The 22303-nt window shown below is 45.6% G+C and overlaps 1 protein-coding gene across 2 annotated transcripts in view; it reads left to right on the forward strand.

Annotated features, from left to right (window-relative positions):
- Nucleotides 1-8791: 8791 nt before the first annotated feature.
- The window catches only part of ZYG11A (zyg-11 family member A, cell cycle regulator), a 60087-nt gene continuing 46575 nt past the window's right edge, over nt 8792-22303 (forward strand). The window contains exons 1-2 of one of the 2 annotated variants that reach the window (XM_017961561.3): nt 8792-8916; nt 20266-20431. In XM_017961561.3, coding sequence (XP_017817050.1) covers nt 8827-8916; nt 20266-20431 — 256 coding nt within the window. In that variant the 5' untranslated portion in view covers nt 8792-8826. Of the gene's footprint in view, nt 8917-19523; nt 20432-22303 lie in introns of those variants that run through there. The other variant, XM_021941639.2, reaches the window with a different exon arrangement.

Genomic DNA, 22303 nt, shown 5'->3' on the forward strand with positions numbered 1-22303 from the left:
AGCAGTTAGAGCTTAATAAACCTGAATGAAAAAATTTAAAAAGGTGTGTTTTCCGGTTACCTTTTCCCTATGCTGCTAAAGTATTCTGCCAAAAATGACCAAAGCATGGCAGACTGGTAGACTTGAAATGGCAATATGGTTTGTTTCTTAAGAGCCTGGGTTTTGGAATCACAAACCAGGTTCATGTCCTGGTTCTACTATTAGCTATATGGCCTCAGACAAGTTTCTTTCCGTTAGTGTTAGTTCCACATTTGTAAAAATAACAGCACCTACATCAAAGGATTGTTTGAGAACTCATTAAAATTACGCTTGTAGGGCCAGGCCCGGTCGTTCACCCTTGTAATCCCAGCACCTTGGGAGGCCAAGGCAGGCGGATCACTTGAGGCCAGGAATTTGAGACCAGCCTGGCCAGCATGGCGAAATCCCGTCTCTACTAAAAATACAAAAATTAGCTGGGTGTCGTGGCAAGCGCCTATAATCCTAGCTACTTGGGGAGGCTGAGGCTAGAGAATCGCTTGAACCTGGAAGGTGGTGGTTGCAGTGAGCCGAGATCGCGCCACTGCACTCCAGCCTGGGTGACAGACTGTCTCAAAATAAAAAACAAAAACAAAAAAACTATGCTTGTACCTAACAAATAGTAAGAGCTAAAAAGAAAAAGTGGCCACTATCATTACTATATATTTGTGATGTCTAAATTCATGAGTCAATTTGGCTGGGCCACAATGCCAGTATTTGATCAAACAATACTCTGGATGATCCAGTGATGGTGTTTTTGGATGAGATTAACATTTAAATTGGTGGACTCTGAGTAAAGTAGTCTGCCCTCCAGGATGTGATGGGCCTCATCCCATCAGTTGAGGGTCTAAGGAAAACAAAATACTGACTTCTGCGAGCAGGAAAGAGTTCTGCAGCAAATGACCTACTATTTGAACTGCAATATCAGCAATTCCTAGAGTCTTTAGCCCACCTGCCACCTTGTATATTTTGGACTTGCTACCCTCCATAATCGAATGAGCCAGTTCAGCACACACACACACACACAGACACACACACACACAGAGTAGTGTTTCTCTGAAGAACCCTGACTAATATTAAACTTGTAAATATAGTAATATTATTATGTACAACTTGTAAAAAAGAAAATCTGAATATAGGTAAGATTCTCATTACTTATTATAGTAAATGTCCCTTCATTTAAGTATCAAATGAGACTCAGTTACTAAGAGCAGCAGCAACAAGACAACACAAGGAAAACTGGCTTAACAAAAAAGCATAAAGAAAAGGAGGAGGAAGAAGAGAAGAAATGCATCATCTTACGTGACTGACCTGCAGGTCGAGCTTCCTGGAGAACTGGATCCACATCTCAAAAATACCACCATGGCTTGGTTTCTTTTTTTTTTTTTTTTTTGAGACCGAGTCTCGCTCTGTTGCCCAGGCTGGAGTGCAGTGGGACGATCTCAGCTCACTGCAACCTCCACCTCCTGGATTCAAGCGATTCTCCTGCCTCAGCCTCCTGAGTAGCTGGGATTATAGGCGCTTGCCACCATACTAGGCTAATTTTTGTATTTTTAGTAGAGACGGGGTTTCTCCATGTTAGTCAGGCTGGTCTCAAACTCCTGACCTTGTGATCAGCCCACCTTGGCCTCCCAAAGTGCTGGGATTACAGGCGTGAGCCACCGCACCTGACCAAGGCTTGGTTTCTACTATATCTCAGAGATGTCTTCTCCATGGGGTTTCATTCTCAGATACTGGTGTTACTATGGGCCATGCATAGGAAGAAAAATTCCTTTAGCTAATATTGAAACAAACAAGTTGTTAAGCTACGTGGTACATAGCCATCACAAAAAAAGAAGGAAGGGAGGGAGGGAGGGAGGGAGGGAGGGAGGGAGGGAGGAAGGAAGGAAGGAAGGAAGGAAGGAAGGAAGGAAGGAAGGAAGGAAGGAAGGGAGGAAGGAAGGGGAAAGAAAAGAGAATTAAAGGCCAGGCACAGTGGCTCATACCTGTAATCCCAGCACTTTGGGAGGCCAAGGCAGACGGATCACTTGAGGTCAGGAGTTCTAGATCAACCTGGCCAACATGGTGAAACCCTGTCTCTACCAAAAATACAAAAATTAGCCAGGTATGGTGGTGCATGCCTGTAATCCCAGCTACTCTGGAGGCTGAGGCAGGAGAATTGCTCTGGGACCCAGAGGTCAACGTTGCAGTGAGCCAAGATCCCACCACTGCCTCCGGCCTGGGTGACAGAGTGAGACCCTGTCTCCAAAAAAAATAATAATAAATAAAAATAAATTAAAAATGAAAAGCCATCCTTTATTCTTCCCTTTCCCCTACTTGAAGTTTTTGTTATGTTGATTGACTTAGCCACTTCTTAACTGAAGTGTTCCTTTCTTTCCCCATGACACTCTTATCTTCTAGTCTGGCGTCAATCTACATCACAAAAGTCCAGTGAATTGGTCTATCTGCATAACTCCACAAATTGAGAAGTGGGAGCAAAGGGTGGAAACCTTGAGCATTCACATTAATCGTTTTCATCCCTTATAATTTAAGACTCTAATGCAGCCTCAAAATTCAGCCTTTATACAGGCTCCAATTTATGAAAAAGCAAGTCATAGTGTGGAGTAGTCATAAGAGCTCTCGGCTTCCAGAAGCCAGTCTTTGGAGCAGGGTTGGGGAGGTGATGCCGGTGGCCAGATGTTGAAGATGAAGACTCCTATGCTTTCATTTCAGTAGGATAGCTGTTTAAAATCATTTTGCATGCCAGGCTCAGAGGCTCACACTTGTAATCCCAGCACTTTGGGAGGCCGAGACAGGCAGCTCACCTGAGGTCAGGAGTTCAAGACCAGCCTGGCCAACATGGTGAAACTCTGTCTCTACTAAAAATACAAAAATTAGCTGGGCATGGTGACTCACAACTACTATCCCATCTACTCAGGAGGCAGAGACAGGAGAATCACTTGAACCCAGGAGGCAAGAGGTTGCAGCCAAGATCGTGCCACTGCACTCTAGCCTCGGCAACAGAGTGAAACACAGTCTCAAAAAAAAAAAAAAAGTAAATAAGTTCATCTTGCAGTGACTCAGTCAAGGATTGCCTCTGAAGAGTGTCTCCTAGACCGGAATGTAAATCTAAGAGATAAGAAAACAACAACAACAGCAAACCTTAACTCTCCTGTCCCTGAACATTAATACATATTATAAAAGGAACCATTTAAGGCCAGGCCCAGTGGCTCATGCCTGTAATCCCAGCACTTTGGGAGGCCGAGGCGGATAAATCACTTGAGATAAGGAATTTGAGACCAGCCTGGCCAACATGGTGAAACCCCGTCTCTACTAAAAATGCAAAAATTAGTCAGGCAAGGGCCGGGCGTTATGGCTGCTGTGTAATCCCAGCACCTTGGGAGGCCAAGGCGGGTGGATCACCTGAGGTCAGGAGTTTGAGACCAGCCTAACCAACTTGGCGAAACCCCATCTCTACTAAAAATACAAAAATTAGCCAGGCTTGGTGGTAGGCGCTTGTAATCCCAGGTACTCGGGAGTCTGAGGCATGCAAATCACTTGAACCCAGGAGGCGGAGGTTGCAGTGAGCTGAGATCGGGCCATTGTATTCCCGCCCCGGTGACAAGAGCAAAACTCTGTCTCAAAAAAAAAAAACAAAACACTACCCTGGCATGGTGGCGGGTGCCTATAATCCCAGCTACTTGGGAGGCTGAGGCAGGAGAATTGCTTGAACGCAGGAGGCAGAGGTTACAGTGAGCCGAGATGGTGCCATTGCACTCCAGCCTGGGAGACCTAGCAAAACTCCATCTCAAAAAAAAAAAAAAAAAGTCTTGTAGGGAAGATAATTATCCTCCACTTTTCAGATGAGGGGAAGCCTACTGAGGTCAAATGACTTGCCTCAAATCACACAGGTAGCAAATAGAGCAACTTGTAGATTAAACATCCACACTATTTTTTTCTTAATTTTTGTTTAAGATGTGGGCTGGCAGGGCTCGGTGGCTCACGCCTGTAATCCCATCACTTTGGGAGGGCCAGGTGGGCGGATCACCTGAGGTCATGAGTTGGAGACCAGCCTGACCAGCATGGAGAAACCCTGTCTCTACCAAAAATACAAAATTAGCTGGGCGTGGTGGCAGATGCCTGTAATCCCAGCTACTCAAGAGGCTGAGGCAGGAGAATCGCTTCAACCCGAGAGGCGGAGGTTGCAGTGAGCCGAGATCGCGCCATTGCTCTCTAGCATGGGCAACAAAAGCGAAACTCTGTCAAAAAACAAAACAAAACAAAATTAGCTGGGCATGGGGGCATGGTTGCACGCCTGTAATCCCAGCTATTCTGGAGGCTGAGGCAGGAGAATCGTTTGAACCCAGGAGGCGGAGGCTTCAGTGAGCCGAGATCGCGCCACTGCACTCCAGTCTGGTGACACAGCGAGACTCCCTCTCAAAAATAAATAAATAAATAAATAAAAATAAAGAAAGATGTGGGAGGGGGTCTCACTACATTGCCCAGGCTGGCATCAAACTCCTGGACTCAAGCACTCCTCCCACTTTAGCCTGCCAATGAGATTAATTACAAGCTTGAACCACTGCACCCAGCTCAAACCTACATAGTATCTTGCCATTGGATTTTCTACTCTGTGGAAAACATGCTGCTTTGTTTTTTTTATTTTTATTTTTTCCTTTTTGTGGAGAATGGGGTCTCGCTATATTGCCCAGGCAGGTCTTGTACTCCTGGGCTCGAGCTATCCTCCTGTCTCTGTCGCCCTAAGGGCTGGGATTACAGGCATGAGCCGCCACACCTGGCAACATGCTGCTTTGTATAATCTCAGTAGAATATGAGGAAAAGGGGATAGCCGGAAGCCCTCCAAAACTGATGCATAAAATAAAACACATAATTGGTTTTTTTCCTTAAACATAGAGTATCAAAAGACACAGGACAGGGTGCACTAGATCAACTGTCCTCTGCTCCAAATAATAACAACAATAATTTCATTTTTAAAATTTATTGTTATTTATTTTTTATTTTTGTTTGAGACAGAGTCTTGATCTTTTGCCCAGGCTGGAGTGCAATGGCGCAATCTCGGCTCACTGCAACCTCTGCCTCCCACGTTTAAGAGATTCTTCTGCCTCAGCCTCCTGAGTAGCTAGGATTACAGGCATCTGCCACTAAGCCCAGGTAATTTTGTATTTTTAGTAGAGATAGAGTTTCACCATGTTGGCCAGGCTGGTTTTGAACTCCTGACCTCAGGTGATCCACCCACCTCGGCCTCCCGAAGTGCTGGGATTACAGGCATGAGCCACTGCGCCCAGCCGATTTTATTTATTTATTTTTTTTTTTGAGACAGAGTTTCCCTTTTGTCGCCCAAGCTGGAGTGCAATGGCACGATCCTGGCTCACTGCAACCTCCACCTCCCAGGTTCAAGTTATTCTCTTGCCTTAGTCTCCCAAGTAGCTGAGATTACAGGCGCCTGCCACCATGCTTGGCTAATGGTTGTATTTTTAGTAGAGACAGGGTTTCATCATGTTGGCCAGGCTGGTCGGGAACTCCTGACCTCAGGTGATCCATGCACCTTGGCCTCCCACAGTGCTGGGATTACAGGAGTGAGCCACCCTACCTGGCCAACAACAATAATTTTAAAAGTGAAACCGTTCTGTAAGTTATTTGCCCAGATGCAGCACTTGGCTCCTGGCCTTAAAAATGCCGGGAGAAGACTGACAATCAGGCCACCGCTTGTGCCCGTGACAGAAACAGCAAAGCCCATTTTTAAATTTTTATTTATTTTTTAATAAAGGGAGTCTCACTCTGTCGCCAGGCTGGAGTGCACTGGCGTCATCTCGACTCACTGCAACCTCCGCCTCCCGTGTTCAAGGGATTCTCCAGCCTCAGCCTCCCGAGTAGCTGGGACTATAGGTGCACGCCACCATACCCAGCTCATTTTTATTTTTTTAGTAGAGACGGGGTTTCTCCATGTTGGTCAGGCTGGTCTCAAGCCCCAACCTCAGGTGATCTGCTCGCCTCTGTCACTCCAGGCATGTGAGTGCAGTGGCCGGATCTCAGCTCACTGCAAGCTCCGCCTCCCGGGTTTACGCCATTCTCCTGCCTCAGCCTCCCGAGTAGCTGGGACTACAGGCGCCCGCCACCTCGCCCGGCTAAGTTTTTGTATTTTTAGTAGAGACGGAGTTTCACCGTGTTAGCCAGGATGGTCTCGATCTCCTGACCTCGTGATCCGCCCGTCTCGGCCTCCCAAAGTGCTGGGATTACAGGCTTGAGCCACCGCGCCCGGCCTTATTTACTTATTTTTATTTTTTTCAACAAAATCTCACTTTGTCATAAGACTGGAGTGCAATGGTGCAATCTCACCTCACTGCAACCTCTGCCTCCTGGGTTCAAGCAAATCTCCTGGCTCAGCTTCCCAAATAGCTGGGATTACAGGGATGCACCACAATGCCCAGGTAATTTTTTTTTTTTTTTTGTATTTTTAGTAGAGATTGGGTTTCACCATGTTGGCCAGGCTGGTCTTGAACTCCTGACTTCAGGTGATCCACCCATCTTGGCCTCCCACAGTGCTGGGATTACAGGCGTAAACCACCATACCTGGCCTCATGTGTTAGGTTTTAAATTAATTGGTTTAATAATAAGAGCTTAAATAAAATATTTTGTCAGCAAAGTGAAAAACAATGCCTTTAGTTCATGTGACTTGGGTAATCTTTGGGAAATAAAGATGGGCTTAAAGATTACTGATAAAATACAAATGTCTTCAAAATGTAAACGTGGTTAAAATTATGTTCAAATATTAGGTTTGCTAAATGCTTTAAGGTCATAAAGTGCTTCCTTGGCTTTTGAAAACTGTTTAACTTGCCTGCTTTCTAGCTCGGTAAGGCCTGGGACATGTGGAGTTGGCCACACCTCTAGCTATGCTGGAAATAGTCAAACCTTATAACTTACCAGGTTTTATATTAAAGTTAAAATTGCTGAAATTCACACTTCAGCTGTAAAAGAAATATCCTCTCCATTGGGCATGCCCCAAGGAAATGACTTTGTAACTTTCCTTCATCCTCTTCATTTACATAGGGCATACCCGAAGTAGAGGGTATTTAAACTCCCAAAAATTCTGTAATGGGGCTTTTGAGCCCCAGTGCTCGGGCCCACTCCCACATTGTGGCATTATGGAGTGTACTTTCATTTTCAATAAATTCCTTCATTCCTTCCTTGTTTGTGCATTTTGTCCAATTCTTTGTTCAAGACACCAAGAACATGAACACCCTCCACCGTTAACAAAAGCATATTGGCGGGGCACGGTGGCTCACGCCTGTAATCCCAACATTTTGGGAGGCTGAGGCCAGCAGATCATGAGGACCATCCTGGCCAACATGGTGAAACGCCGCCTCTACTAAAAATACAAAAATTAGCCGGGCGTGGTGGCGCACGCCTGGAGTCCCCGCTACTTGGGAGGCTGAGGCAGGAGAATCACTTGAACCCAGGAGGTGGAGGTTGCAGTGGGCTGAGATTGCGCCACTTGACTCCAGCCTGGGCAACAGAGTGAGACTCCATCTAAACAAACAAACAAACAAAAATGCATATTGATCGGACTTGCAGTGAGGAAACTCAATTTTGTCTCCCAGGTTGGCCACTCATCAGCTGGCTAAAAAACGTGTTGTCTATTTAACCTGTCAGTTCTTCAGTTTCCCTGTGAGTAAAATGGGGATGATACCTACAACACAGGATTTCTTTTTCTTCTTGTAAGTGGATTAAATAAAAGAATAAATGTGAAAGAAAAGTTTTAGGCAAAGTACTTAAAAATAATTTTAACATCTGAATTCAAGCCACTTATCAAGGACTTGCTATGTGCCAAGCATTGTGATATGTTTTACATACATTATTTAATCCTTACATTAACCGTGTGAGATAAAGCATTCTCATTCCAATTTACTGATGAGGAAGTTGAGCTTCAAAGACATCAAGAATCTTGCTCCAGGTTCTCCAACAGTAGACGGCTGAGCAGGCATTCTAATTCAGGATTCAAACTCCAAGGCTCATGCTCTTGAGAACTTTCCTTTTCCAGGTATTGTTTTCTCTGAAATTAGCTAATGTGTACTAACTTGTGGAGTTTCTTTCTTGGAGAAAGTTAGAAGGGTCTCTCAGGGTTTCTTTCTTGGAGCAGGTTATAAGGGTCTTCTCAGGTACTTTTTAGGTAACAAGAAAGCTAAATAGCTTTTTTTGGTAGATACTTGCCAATATTTTGTATTCGTTTTATATTTGATTTATCCAGAGACTCTAGGAGTTGAAACAGAGAGGACTGTTAGAGAGGTGCTGTTGCCAGATTTTTAGGGGCACAGTCTTTGAAATATATATTTTAATGTATGAAAGCTTCAAAATATATATATATATAGAAATAATGAATATATATGTATGCATATACGTGTGTGTGTGTATATATATAGTATTCCCCAAACCTACACAGCCGGTCCTCGGGGAATGTCCCCTCAAGCCCTGAGGCGCGGGACTGGGGAGGAGTGGATGAGCAGCTGGGCCATGGCAGGTTGGTCTGAGGAGGCTGGGAAGGCGGGAGGGGGATGGTTGGCCCAGGCGGCGGCGTGTCGGGGGGCGGGTGGGGCTAGGAGGCCGCCCGGGGGGTGGGGTCTGCGGCTGGCCGACCCCCGCGTGCGCGTCGCCTCCCCGGGCATTTCAAAAGCCCGCCGGCCTGGCGCGGCGCTAGCTCTGTGTGCCTCGCAGGCGTGGTGGGCGCGTCTTGGCAGCCGCCCGCCTGGTTCTCGCGGGATCCGGGCCCCGGCTCGACGCCCGCTCTCTGCTTGACACCCCGCCAGTGGGGTCGCCATGGTTCATTTCTTGCACCCGGGCCACACGCCCCGGAACATCGTCCCTCCCGACGCTCAGAAGGATGCCCTGGGCTGCTGCGTGGTACAGGTGAGCACCGGGGTGCGGGCTGCTACGCGGACCTGGCGCCACGTCCAACCCCGGCAAGCACGGCGAGTCTCCTGGGACGCTGCCGAGGCACTTGCTGGGGAGTGTGGCCCGCCCGGGGCTGCGGTCTAAATGCCGAGCCCTTTCCTGGCGCAGGCGTAGCCGCGGAGTTGCGTTGCTGGGGAGGCGGCCTGGGCGCCGCGGGGCGGGGGACGTTTCTGCGCCGGGCGAGGCGCGTGGACTTTGCGCCCTGAGGCGGCGCGGCGAGAGCCCAGTCCCAGAGACCCGGGCGAGCCTCATACCATTCCTCGCCCCAGTGCAGGGTGCTGTGAGCTTAGACGTAGGTGCAGGGCATGGCACTCGGCTTGGCCCGTGGTGGACGGTGTTTTTGCCGTCGTGAACCCAAACGCCCCAAACCTTGACCGTTTCCTCACGCGTGTTGTGGACGCGGCGCCCCGCGGAGGCGGTGACCCTTTGACCGCTACCACCTGAGGCTTTTGGGCCCGGGGCCGGGCGAGTAGGTTAGTCCGGCTGGGGGAACTGGAACCCGAAGTCAGATTCTTTCAGTTCCGCGCGTCCGTCCCCGCCCCGGTCCCGTCCCCGTCCGATTCCCAGCCTTTGCCGAATGCCTGTTACTCTTAGTTCTGAACAAAATGCAAACCCAAAGAATGTGTGTTTAGCGCCTACTGTATGTCAAGTGTCGCCTTTCTTTTTTTTTTTTTTTGAGATGGAGTCTCGCTCTGTTGTGGAGTGCAGTGTCTCAATCTGGGCCAACTGCAACCTCCGCCTCCCGGGTTCAAGCGATTCTCCTGCCTCAGCCTCCCGAGTAGCCGGGACTACAGGCGCGTGCCACCATGCCCGGCTCATTTTTTGTATTTTTAGTAGAAACGGGGTTTCACCGTGTTGGCCGGGATGGTCTCGAACTCCAGACCTCGTGCTCCGCCCGCCTCGGCCTCCCATTGTGCTGGGATTATAGGCGTCAGCCACCGAGCCTTTCTAAAGCAGTCTAGTAACCCCTAGTCTTTTGTAGGCTTTGCTAGGCTTCATTTTACCGATGTGGGGAAGTTGGGAGCTCTGAAATTGAGTTGACTTGCTCGTGAACTTGAATTTCACCTCAGGTGTTCAGACCTCCGACCCCACTTTGGAAAAAACCCGCCAAGGGCCACCCTTTGGGAACTCGAGGGATTGAGTGGTCAAGGCTCGACCCAAAGTTTATGGAGAGAAGGAAATGCTCTGATTAAGGTTGTGCTTTACATATTAACGCCTTGTTGAAAGACTTTTTGCCCTGCAGTGATCTAGCCTGTGCTCTTTTGAACTCACTTAGAAAAGTTGCTGTATAATTTGTGGATTTGTAATTCATGGAAAACTTGGATTTTTTTACGTGTGTACTAGCATCGTCTCAAGCACATTTTTTGCTGCTTGGAATCGAAACAAGATTTCTTGTGTTTTTTTTTGAGACGGAGTCTCGCTCTGTCGACCAGACTGCTAGCTCACTGCAAGCTCCGCCTCCCGGGTTCACGCCATTCTCCTGCCTCAGCCTCCCGAGTAGCTGGGACTACAGGCGCCCGCCACCACGCCCGGCTAATTTTTTTTGTATTTTAGTAGAGACGGGTTTCACCGTGTTAGCCAGGATGGTCTCGATCTCCTGACCTCGTGATCCGCCCATCTCGGCCTCCCAAAGTGCTGGGATTACAGGCGTGAGCCACCACGCCCATGCTTTCTTTTTATCCTTCTAACTTTTTATTTTTAATTAAGATGGTGGTTTCCCTATGTTGCCCAGGCTGGTCTTTGAACTGGGCTAAAGCAATCCTCTTGCCTTGGCCTCCCATATCCTTTCAATTTTTTGCTCCATGAATTTTGAATCTATTAGTAAGTTCATATGCATTTAGGAATGTTAATTCTGCTTGATGAATTGACTCTTTTTATCATTAAGAAATGTCCATCTTGATCTCTAGCAATGTTCTTGTCCAAAAGCCTCATTTTTCTGACGATGTAGTCACTCCAGTTCCCTGTGTCTAGTGTTTAACAACTGTCTTTATGTTTTAAATTGAGTCTCTTGTAAACAGCAGCCCTGCATTTGTATGTAGCCTAAGAGTCTGTGCTTTGTTTTTTTTTTGAGATGGAGCCTCGCTCTGTCACTCAGGCTGGAGTACAGTGGTACACTCTTGACTCACTGCAACCTCCGCCTCTTGGGTTCAAACAATTCTCCCACCTCAGCCTCCTGAGTAGCTGGGACTACAAGTGCATGCCACCATGCCTGGCTAATTTTTGTATTTTTGTAGAGACAGGTATTTTTGCAGAGACAGGGTTTCACCATGTTGCCCAGGCTGGTCCTGAACTTCTGGCCTCAAGCAACCTGCCCACCTTGGCCATCCAAAGTGCTGGGATTACAGGCGTGCACTGCACCCAACATTTATTTTTGAATTTTTTTTTTTTTTTTTTTTTTTTACAGAGGACAGGAAAGTAAACATTTTAATTTTTTAAATTAAAAAGTGTATTCTTAAAATTGATTTTTGAGGGGAGGAGAGAGTCTCATTCTGTTGCCTAGGTTTGAGTGCAGTCTGTGATCATAGCTCATCCTCCCTCCTCAGCCTCCCTAGTAGCTGGACTATAGGTGTGCACCACCATGCCTGGCTGTTTTTTATTTTTTGTAGAGGCTGAGTCTTGCTGTGTTGCCCAGGCTAGTCTCAAACTCCTGGCTTCAGCCTCCCAAAGTTCTGGGATTCCAGATGTGAGCCACCGTGCCCGGCCATTCTGTGCTATTTAATTGGAGTAAATATAATTATCAGTATTGTTGGGTTTAAGTCTACCGTGTTTTGCTATATACGTTCCATTTGTCTTGTTTTTTCCTTTTCTTTTGAATTACTTAGAAAATACCATGTTCTCTTTTGACTTAGTAGTTCTCTCTTTCTCTCCCTTTCTCTCTTTCTCTCCTTTTCTCCTTCTTACCCTTTAATGGTCACTCAAAGGTAGCTGTTTTCAAAGTGTGGACCCCAGCACCTCCAGAATCCCAGAGATCCCATCTCTTCAATGAAACTTAGCCCACCTATCAATGAAATTTGCAAAAATGTAAAACAGTGCTGCTGTTCTCAACTAAGCTAGTTTTTAATTCTTTTGGAAATTGTGGCTTTTTAAATTTATTTTTTATATATATATATTTTTTCTATATATATTTTATATATATAGAGAGAGAAACGGAGTCTCGCTCTGTTGCCCAGGCTGGAGTGCAGTGGTGTGATCTTGGCTCACCACAACCTCCTCTGCCTCCCAGGTTCAAGTGATTCTCCTGCTTCAGCCTCCTAAGTAGCTGGGACTACAGGTGTGTGCCACCATTCCCAGCTAATTTTTGTATTTTTAGTAGAGATGGGGTTTCACTATGTTGGCCAGGTTGGTCTCGAACTCCTGAACTCATGATCCACCCACCTCAGCCTCCCAAAGTACTAGGATTACAGGCGAGCCATCGAAAATGTTATCTATGTTAACATGCTCTGAGTTTTTAATATTTCCTAAGTGAATTAATGTGTATTTTAAAGATTGCTAAGATTTAATTTTTAACGTGGTATATGTTGATAGATATAACCCAATTTTTAAGAGTATAGAGTGGTACAAGGACCAAAAAGCTTGGGAGCCATATCTCTAGGCTTTAAAATTACATCTTTGTCTGTTCATATTTACTTTTAAAGATACTACTTAATTTTTTTTTTTTTTTTTTTTTTTATTGAGACCAAGTCTTGCTCTGTTGCCCAGGCTGTAGTGTAGTCTCGTGGTCATAACTCAATGCAGCCTCACACTCCTGGGCTCAAGCGATCTACCTGCATTGGCCTCCCAAAGCGCTAACATTACAGGTATATGCCACCACTATACTGTTTCTTACTTTTTTTTTTTTTTTTTTGAGATGGAGTTTCAGTCTATTGCCCAGGCTGGAGTGCAATGGTGCAGTCTTGGCTCACTGCAACCTCCACCTCCCTGGTTCAAGTGATTCTCCTGCTTCAGCCTCCTGAGTAGCTGGGACTACAGGAACCCACCACCACAACTGGCTATTTTTTTTTTTTTTTTTTTTTGAGACAGAGTCTTGCTTTGTCACCCAGGCTAGAATGCAGTGGCATGATCTCAGCTCACTGCCAGCTCCGCCTCCTGGGTTCACGCCATTCTCCTGCTTCAGCCTCCCAAGTAGCTGGGACTACAGGCGCCCACCACCGCACCCGGCTAAGTCGTTGTATTTTTAGAAGAGATGGGGTTTCACCGTGTTAGCCAGGATGGTCTTGATCTCCTGACCTCGTGATCCGCCTGCCTCCCAAAATGCTGGGATTATAGGCGTATAAGCCACCATGCCCAGCCACACCTGGCTAATTTTTGTGTATTTAGTAGAGATGGGGTTTTACCATGTAGGCCAGGCTGGTCTTGAACTCCTGATCTCAAGTGATCCACTGTCCATGGCCTCCCAAAGCGCTGGGATTACAGGTGTGAGCCACCATGCCTGGCCTCACTGCTTATAACAATATTTTTTGATTTTCCTTGCTCTTATCTTATTCTTTGTGCTATGGAAATAATGCATTTTACTTCTCCATGTTAAGAATTACACAGTATTTTGTTTTTATTTTTGTTTTGACCAATCAGTTATGTTAAAGAAATTCAGAATTAAGAAAAAAAGTTTTATATTTAGCCACATGTTTCTGTTTTCAGTACTTCTTTTTCTCTAGATCCCAAATATCCCTCTTTTTTTTTTTTTTTTTTTGACACGATGTTTTGCTCTTGTTGCCCAGGCTGGAGTGCGGTGGCGTGATCTCAGCTCACTGCAGCCTCCACCTCCCAGGTTCAAGCGATTCTCCTACCTCAGCCTCCTGAATAGCTGGGATTATAGGTGCGTACCACCATGCTTGGCTAATTTTTGTGTTTTTAGTAGAGACGGGTTTCACCATGTTGATCAGGCTGGTTTTGAATTCCTGACCTTATGATCCGCCCACCTCGGCCTCCCAAAGTGCTGGGATTATAGGCGTGAACCATAGTTCCTGGCCTAATTTTGTATTTTTAGTAGAGACGGGGTTTCTCCATGTTGGTCAGGTTGGTCTCGAACTCCCGACCTCAGGTGATCTGCCTGCCTCAGCCTCCCAAAGTGCTAGGATTACAGACATGAGCCACCGTGCCCAGCCGGTCATTTTTTTGGGGGGAGCTTAAAGAACTTTTAATATTTCTCATAGCATATGAGCTGGCAACAAGCTGTCTCTGCTTTTGTTTATCTGAGAATATATTTCATTTTCACTTTTGAAAGATGTTTTCATGGATCTGACAGTGTTTCCCCTGTATTGTACTTTGTTTTTTTTTTTCCTTGAGACAGTCTCGCTCTGTCTCCAGGCTGGAGTGCAGTGGTGCGATCTCGGTTTACTACAACCTCTGCCTCCCGGATTCAAGCAATTCTCCTGCCTCAGCCTTCTGAGTAGCTGGGACTACAGGCACGTGCCATCATGCCCCGCTAATTTTTGTATTTTTAGTAGAGATGGGGTTTCACCATATTGGCCAGGTGGGTCTTAAACTCCTGACTTTGTGATCCGCCCACCTTGGCCTCCCAAAAGTGATGGGATTACAGGTGTGAACCACTGCACCTGGCTGGCATGCTTTGTTTTGATGACAATTCAGTGATCATACTTTTTTTTTTCCTTCTGTGTCCATTCCCCAATCATAAGATGTTTCTCATTGTTGGTTTTTAGAAGTTTCCCATATTGTGCTTTTTTTGTTTGTTTATTCTGCTTTGGTCTATTTTGCTTCCGAAATCAGTGGGTCTTGCATCTTGCATCTGATTTGAACTTAAAAAAATAAAATGACATAAAGACACACTGGGTCTTGCTTTGTTGCCCAGGCCAGTCTTGAGCTCTGATCTAAAGCAATCCTCCCACCTCAGCCTTCCACACTTTGGGAGGCTGAGGTGGGTGGATCACCTGAGGCCAGGAGTTCAAGACCAGCCTGGAGAATCTTGTCTCTACCAAACATACAAAAATTAGCCAGATGTGATGGCGAATGCCTGTAGTCCCACCTACGTGGGAGGCTGAGGCACGAGAATGACTTGAACCCGGGAAGTGGAGGTTGCAGTGAGCTGAGATCATGCCACTGCACTCCAGCCTGGGCAACAGTGCTAGACTCTGTCTCAAAAATAAAAATAAAATTAAAAGAAAAAAAAATAGAGACATCAAATTTGCACCCAGTGAATTAATTAACTATAACTCAATAGATATTAAACCACAAAGCAATTTTTTTTTTTTTTTGAGATGAAGTCTCGCTCTGTCACCCAGGCTGGAGTACAGTGGTGTGATCTCGGCTCACTGAAAGCTCCACATCCTGGGTTCACACCATCCTTCTGCCTCAGCCTCCTGAGTAGCTGGGACTACAGGCGCCCGCCACCATGCCCGGCTGATTTTTTTGTATTTTTAGTAGAGATGGGGTTTCATTGTGTTAGCCATGGTGGTCTTGATCTCCGGACCTTGTGATCCACCCGCCTTAGCCTTCCAAAGTGCTGGCATTACAGATGTGAGCCACCGTGCCCGGTACAAAGCAATTTTATAGGTTCCAAGTACAGGACATTGTCCTTATTAAGTATTTTTTGTTAAAATATTCTTTCCCATTTCTCTCTTCTGGAGTTTCTTTCTTTTCTTTTCTTTTCTTTTCTTTTCTTTTCTTTTCTTAGACAGAGTCTCGCTCTGTCACCCAGCTGGAGTGCAGTGGCTTGATCTCACCTCACTGCAACCTCCGATTTCCTAGTTCAAGAGATTATCCTGCCTCAGCCTCCGGAGTAGCTAGGACTGGGATTACAGGCACACGCTACCACACCCAGCTGATTTTTGTATTTTTAGTAGAGATGGAGTTTCACCATGTTTGCCAGGATGATCTCAATCTCCTGACCTTGTGATCTGCCCACTTCAGCCTCTCAAAGTGCTGGGATTACAGGCGTGAGCCACCGTGCCCAGCCTCTTTACTGTTTTTGAGACCAAGTCTTGCTCTGTCGCTCAGACTGGAGTGCAGTGGCGCGATCTCCGCTCACTGCAACCTTCTGCCTCCTGGGCTCAAGGGACTCTCATGTCTCAGCCTCCTGAGTAGCTGGGATTTACAGGTGTGTGCCAACATGCCCAGCTAATTTTTTTGTATTTTTAGTAGAGATGGAGTTTCACCATGTTGGCCAGACTGGTCTCGATCTCCTGACCTCGTGATCCGCCCGTCTCGGCCTCCCAAAGTGCTGGGATTACAGGCTTGAGCCACCGTGCCCGGCCTCAATTATACATTTCTAATAGGCTGCTTAAGATCGGTTAAGAAGTGCCTTAATTGGGGCACCATGGTTTTCAACTTTTTCCCCAGCCTTTTTCTGTTTCAGTTTGAGTCATTTCTATTGTCCTGACTTCATCTTTAGTGATCTCTTATTTTGTAGTTCTGATGTGCTGATAATCCTATCTGCTGTTTTTTGTTTGTTTGTTTATTTGTTTTGTTTTTTTGGGTTTTTTTCCCCCAATATGCTGGGATTACAGACATGAGCCACTGCACCCAGCTTCTAATTTTTGTATTTTTAGTAGAGGCAAGGTTTTACCGTGTTGGCCAGGATGGTCTCGATCTCCTGACCTTGTGATCTGCCCACCTCGGCCTCCAAAATCTTTGGGATTACAGGCGTGAGCCACTGTGTCTGGCCTGGTGTATTTTTTCAACTCTAGACATTTCCTTTTGGTCTTTTTCATATCTTCTGTTTTTCTGGTGTTTCCATATTTGTTCTCTTACTGTGTTCATGTTCTGTTTTAAACCCGTGAATAATAATAGCTGTTTTAAATTCCTGTCTGTTAGGTTATTAAAGTTATTTTGGGATTTGTTTCTATTGACTTTTTTTTCCTGCTTCTCATGTCTGATATTTTATTGTAAGCTGAACTTTATGGATGCTACTTTGAGTGTCTATATATATTTTGCAATTCAGAGACTTATAATTTTTTTTTTTTTTTTGAGACAGGGTCTCATTTTGTCACCTAGGCTGGAGTGGAGTGGTACAGTCATGGCTCATTGCCTCACTGCAGCCTTGACCTCCTGGGCTGGAGCAATTCTCCTGCCTCAGCCCCCCCAGGTAGCTGGGACTCAGGCACACCCTACCACTTTCGACTAATTTTTTTGTATTTTTTGTGGAGACAGGGTTTTGCCATGTTTCCACATCTGGTCTTGAACTCCTCAGCTCACATGATCTACCTGTCTTGACCTTTCATGCTGGGATTACACGTGTGAGCCACTGTGCCTGACCAGGAGACTTTTCATAGATGCGTAACCTTACCACAGTCAATTTATTATTATTATTATTATTATTATTGAGATAGGGTCTCACTCTGTCACCCAGGCCGGAGTGTAATGGCACGATCTGGGCTCACTACAACCTCTGCCTCCCGGGTACAAGTGATTCTCCTGCCTCAGCCTCCCGAGTAGCTGGGATTACAGGCGTGAGCCATCACACCTAGCTAATTTTTGTATTTTTAGTAGGGATGGAGTTTCAACATGTTGACCAGGTTGGTCTTGAACTCCTAACCTCAAGTGATCAGCCCGCCTCTGCCTCCCAAAGTGCTGGAATTACAGGTGTGAGCCACCATCCCTGGCCTACAGTTTATTTTATTATTTATTTTAATTAATTTATTTTATTTTATTTTATTTTTTATTTTTTGAGATGTAGTCTCACTCTGTCACCCAGGTTGGAGTGCAGTGGTGTGATCTCAGCTCACTGCAACCTCCACCTCCCTTGTTCAAGTGATTCTGCTGCCTCAGCCTCCTGAGTAGCTGGGATTACAGGCTCCTGCCACCATGCCTTCCTAATTTTTTTTTCTTTTTTTTTTTTTTTTTTTGTGACGGAGTCTCGCACTGTCACCTGGGCTGATGTGCAGTGGCACAATCTTGGCTCGCTGCAACCTCCGCCTCCCGGGTTCAAGTGATTCTCCTGCCTCTGCCTTCCCAGTAGCTAGGATTACAGGCGCCTGCCACCACCCTTGGCTAATTTTTCGTATTTTTATTAGAGACGGGGTTTCACTATGTTGGCCAGGCTGGTCTCAAACTCCTGACCTCATGATCCAACCGCTTTGGCCTCCCAAAATGCTGGCATTACAGGTGTGAGCCTCCGCGCCTGGCCAATTTTTGTATTTTTAGTGAAGACCGGGTTTCACCATGTTGGCCAGGCTGGTCTCGAACTCAGATGATCCACCCACCTCATCTTCCCAGAGTGGTGTGATTACAGGAGTGAGTCTCTGAACCTTGCCCGACAGTTAATTTTAGAGCACCTTTTTTTTTTTTGACATGGCATCTGTCACCTATGCTGGAGTGCAGTGATGCTATCTCAGCTCACTGCACTCTCTAGCCTTCTGGGTTCGAGGGATTCTCCTGCCTCAAGGCTCCTGAGTAGCTGGGACTATAGATAGGCATGTGCTACCATGCCTGGCTAATTTTTGTATTTTTAGTAAAAACAGGGTTTTGCTATGTTGGCCAGCCTGGTCTCAAACTCATGACCTCAAGTGACTCACCCACCTCGGCCTCCCAAAGTGCAGGAATTAACAGCTACCACGCTTGGCCAGCCTTTCTGTTTTGTAGAGGAGAAAAGCATTTTTTGCTTTACGATAGGGTTATGTCCCAATAAAACCCTTGTAAATTTAAAATATTCTAAGTCCAAAATGCATTTAATACTCATAACCTACCAAATATAGGTTAGTCTGACCTACCTTACATGTGCTCAGAACTCTTACATTAGCCTACAGTTGAACAAAATCATCTAGCACAAAGCCCATTTCATTATAGTGTTGAATATCTCATGGAATTTATTGACTGACAGTGAAAAACAGTGGTCATATGGGTACTCACTGTTAACATATACAGCTGAAAGCACGCTGGGCCTGAAGAATGTTTGAAGCATTGAACTAAAAGTTAATTGCTGGATGATGGAGAAACTACATCAATAGGGTCACTAGTTGCCCTTCTAAACATTGGAGCCCACTGACACTTGTTGATGGTTTAGCAGGCATAGTGTTCAAGAAGATATCAAGTAGTATTTGTTCACCCTTGTGATCGTGTGGCTGACTGGGAGCTGCAGCTCACTCTGCTGACCAGCATTGAAAGAATATCATATTATATGTCACTAGCCCGGGAAGAGATCAAAACTCAAAATTTCAAGTATGGTTTCTACTTTATACCATTGTAATTCCAAAAATCATGAGTCTGTACATGACTTTGTAGCCTCACCTTCCTGTCAGTTTCTTACACTTTCATAGGACATTGAATGTATCACCGTTTGAGGTTGTGAATAGTTTTGGGAGTAGACACATGATAATGAATACATATTTGTTGAATGAATGACCATGTGATCTCTGCTTGAAGTGTTCCAAATGTTGCACTGAAATTGTCAATTTCTTGTTTGTATTCTTCAGTAAATGTTAACTCTAAAGGGACTAGAACTGTATCTTACCCATCTCTATTTTCAGTGGCTAGCACAGAACAGGTGATCAGTAAAGGATTAAGAGAACTTAATATTGGGGCCAGGTGCGGTGGCTCATGCCTGTAATCCAGCACTTGGGGAGGCTAAGGTGGGAGGATCTCTTGAGCCCAGGAGTTTCGAGACTAGCTTGGGCAACAAAGTGGGACTCTATAAAATGTACAAAAAATTAGCTGGGCGTGGTGGCAGGAGCTCGTAGTCCCAGTTACTCAGGAGGCTGAGGTGGAAGGATCAACTGACTGGGAAAGTCAAAGCTGCATTCAGCTATGATTGTGCCACTGCACTCCAGCCTAGGCGATAGTGAGACCCTGTTTCAAAAAAAAGAAAAAAAGAACTTAATGTTTTTCAAGATACAATATGTTCTTTCTGACTGTGGGTTCAGTATATGTGAATTCAGCCAACTTTGGATGGAAAATATTTGGGGGAAAAAACCTGCATCTGTACTGAACATGTCCAGACTTTTTTCTTGTCATTCTGTAAACAATACAGTATAATGCATTTATACTGTATTAGTGCTTATAAGTAATTTAGAAATGATTTATAGTGTATGAGAATGTCTGCATAGGTTATATGCAAACATTACACCATTTTATATAAGGGGACTTGAGCATCTGTGGATGCTGGTCGGGGAGTTCTGGAACCAATCTCCTGCAGGTTTTGAGGGACAGCTGTACAACAGAAGAGACAACAGATTAAATTTTCCATTCAGTTAACGTTGGAATGAGGTGGTTTTGTTACATATAAATCATTATTAGAGTATGAAGGATGTTTCTTCACATAGCCTCATCAAATGGAATATGTATGGCATGACTAGTTTTATGTTGAATTTTTGCAGATGTGTTCTAACAAAATTTGTTTGGGGTTTTGTTTGCTAGGAAGAGGCATCTCCCTACACTTTGGTCAACATCTGCCTGAATGTCCTGATTGCTAACCTGGAGAAACTGTGTTCTGAAAGACCTGATGGAACGCTGTGCCTTCCGGAGCATTGGAGTTTCCCTCAGGAAGTAGCTGATCGATTTCTCAGGGTGATGACTTGGCAAGGTAGTGATAAGCCTTCTCTAAAGTCAGCTCTTGCAGTACTTTACTATTTGAAAAGCACTTTCACACACAGTTCCTATTGTGATTCTCACAAAGTATTTCCATTTCATTTGTCTGGAAGTTGAGACTCACTCTTTCTGGGATTCCATGATGGAAATTGTCTTCTAGGCTAGCCCTGCTATTGACTTGGTTTTCCACCCTTCACTTACTAAGTTATCACTTATCCATCTGCTCTCTAGCTTTCTTTTTTTTGGGGGATGGAGTTTCGCTCTTGTCACCAAGACTGGAGTATAGTGGCACAATCTTGGCTCACTGCAACCTCCACTTCCTGGGTTCAGGCGATTCTTCTGCCTCAACCTCCCAAGTAGCTGGGATTACAGGCGCCCACCACCATGCCTGGCTGATTTTTGTATTTTTTTTTTTTTTTGAGACGGAGTCTTGCTCTGTCGCCCAGGCTGGAGTGCAGTGGCCGGATCTCAGCTCACTGCAAGCTCCGCCTCCCGGGTTCCCGCCATTCTCCTGCCTCAGCCTCCCGAGTAGCTGGGACTACAGGCACCCACAACCGCTCCCGGCTAATTTTTTGTATTTTTAGTAGAGACGAGGTTTCACCGTGGTCTCGATCTCCTGACCTTGTGATCCGCCCGCCTCGGCCTCCCAAAGTGCTGGGATTACAGGCGTGAGCCACCGCGCCCGGCGATTTTTGTATTTTTAGTAGAGACGGAGTTTCACCACATTGGCCAGGCTGGTCTCGAACTCCTAACTTCAGGTGATCCGCCTGCCTTGGCCTCCCAAAGTCCTGGGATTATAGGCGTGAGACACCACGCCCGGCCTGCTCTCTAGCTTTTTCAAAATGCTCTTGCTATAGTCTTGTTTACCATTCTTTTCATTATGGTTATGAGTCTTACTTCCCATTGTAGCTGTGCTTAAAGAACTCCACTAAAAAAAGAAAGGAAAAAAAGGGCATTTTATTATTTATTTATTTAAAACTTGGGATTACAGGTGTGAGCCATCACGTCCGGTGTGAGGCACCGTGCCTGGCCCATAATCAATTTTAGAACCTCGAAATTTCCATCACTTGAGAAAGAAACCTTGTGCCCATTAGATTTTACTTCCTTTTTCCCACATCCCTCTAGCCCTAAGCAACCACTAGTCTACTTTTCATCTCTATGGATATTCCCACCAACAGTGTCCAAGAGTGTCTCCACGTTCTCACCAAGACTCATCTGACATTTTGATTATAGCCATCCTAGTGGATGTGAAATAGTATCTGTTGGGCTTTTAATTTGCATTTCCCTAATGACTAACGGTGTTGAGCAGCTTTTCATGTGCTTATTGGCCATTTATGTTTTGTTTTGTTTTGTTTTGTTTTGAGACAGAGTCTCTGTTGCCCAGGCTGGAGTGCAGTGGCGTGATCTCGGCTCACCACAACCTCCTCCTCCCGAGCTCAAGTGATTCTCCTGCCTCAGCCTCCCAAGTAGCTGGGACTGTAGGCGCTTGCCACCATGCCCAGCTAATTTTTGTATTTTTAGCAGAGGCGGTGTTTCACTATGTTGGCCAGGCTGGTCTCGAACTCCTGACCTCGTGATCCACCGGCCTTGGCCTCCCAAAGTGCTGGGATTACAGGCGTGAACCACTGTGCCTGGCTTCTCTTTTTTTTTTGAGTCAGTTTTGTTCTTGTTGCCCAGGCTGTAGTGCAATGGCTTCCCAAAGTGCTAGGGTTACATGCATGAGCCACTGTGCCTGGCCTATATATTGTATATTACATAATTGCTTTTTGCATGTTAAACCAACCTTGTATCCCTTGGACAAATCCCACTTGGTCATTTTTATGTGCTACTGCTTTTTAAGTTTTGTTTTGTTTATTCTGCTTGATAA

Source organism: Papio anubis, chromosome 1 (assembly GCF_008728515.1).
Source record: "Papio anubis isolate 15944 chromosome 1, Panubis1.0, whole genome shotgun sequence".
NCBI classification, from domain to species: domain Eukaryota; kingdom Metazoa; phylum Chordata; class Mammalia; order Primates; family Cercopithecidae; genus Papio; species Papio anubis.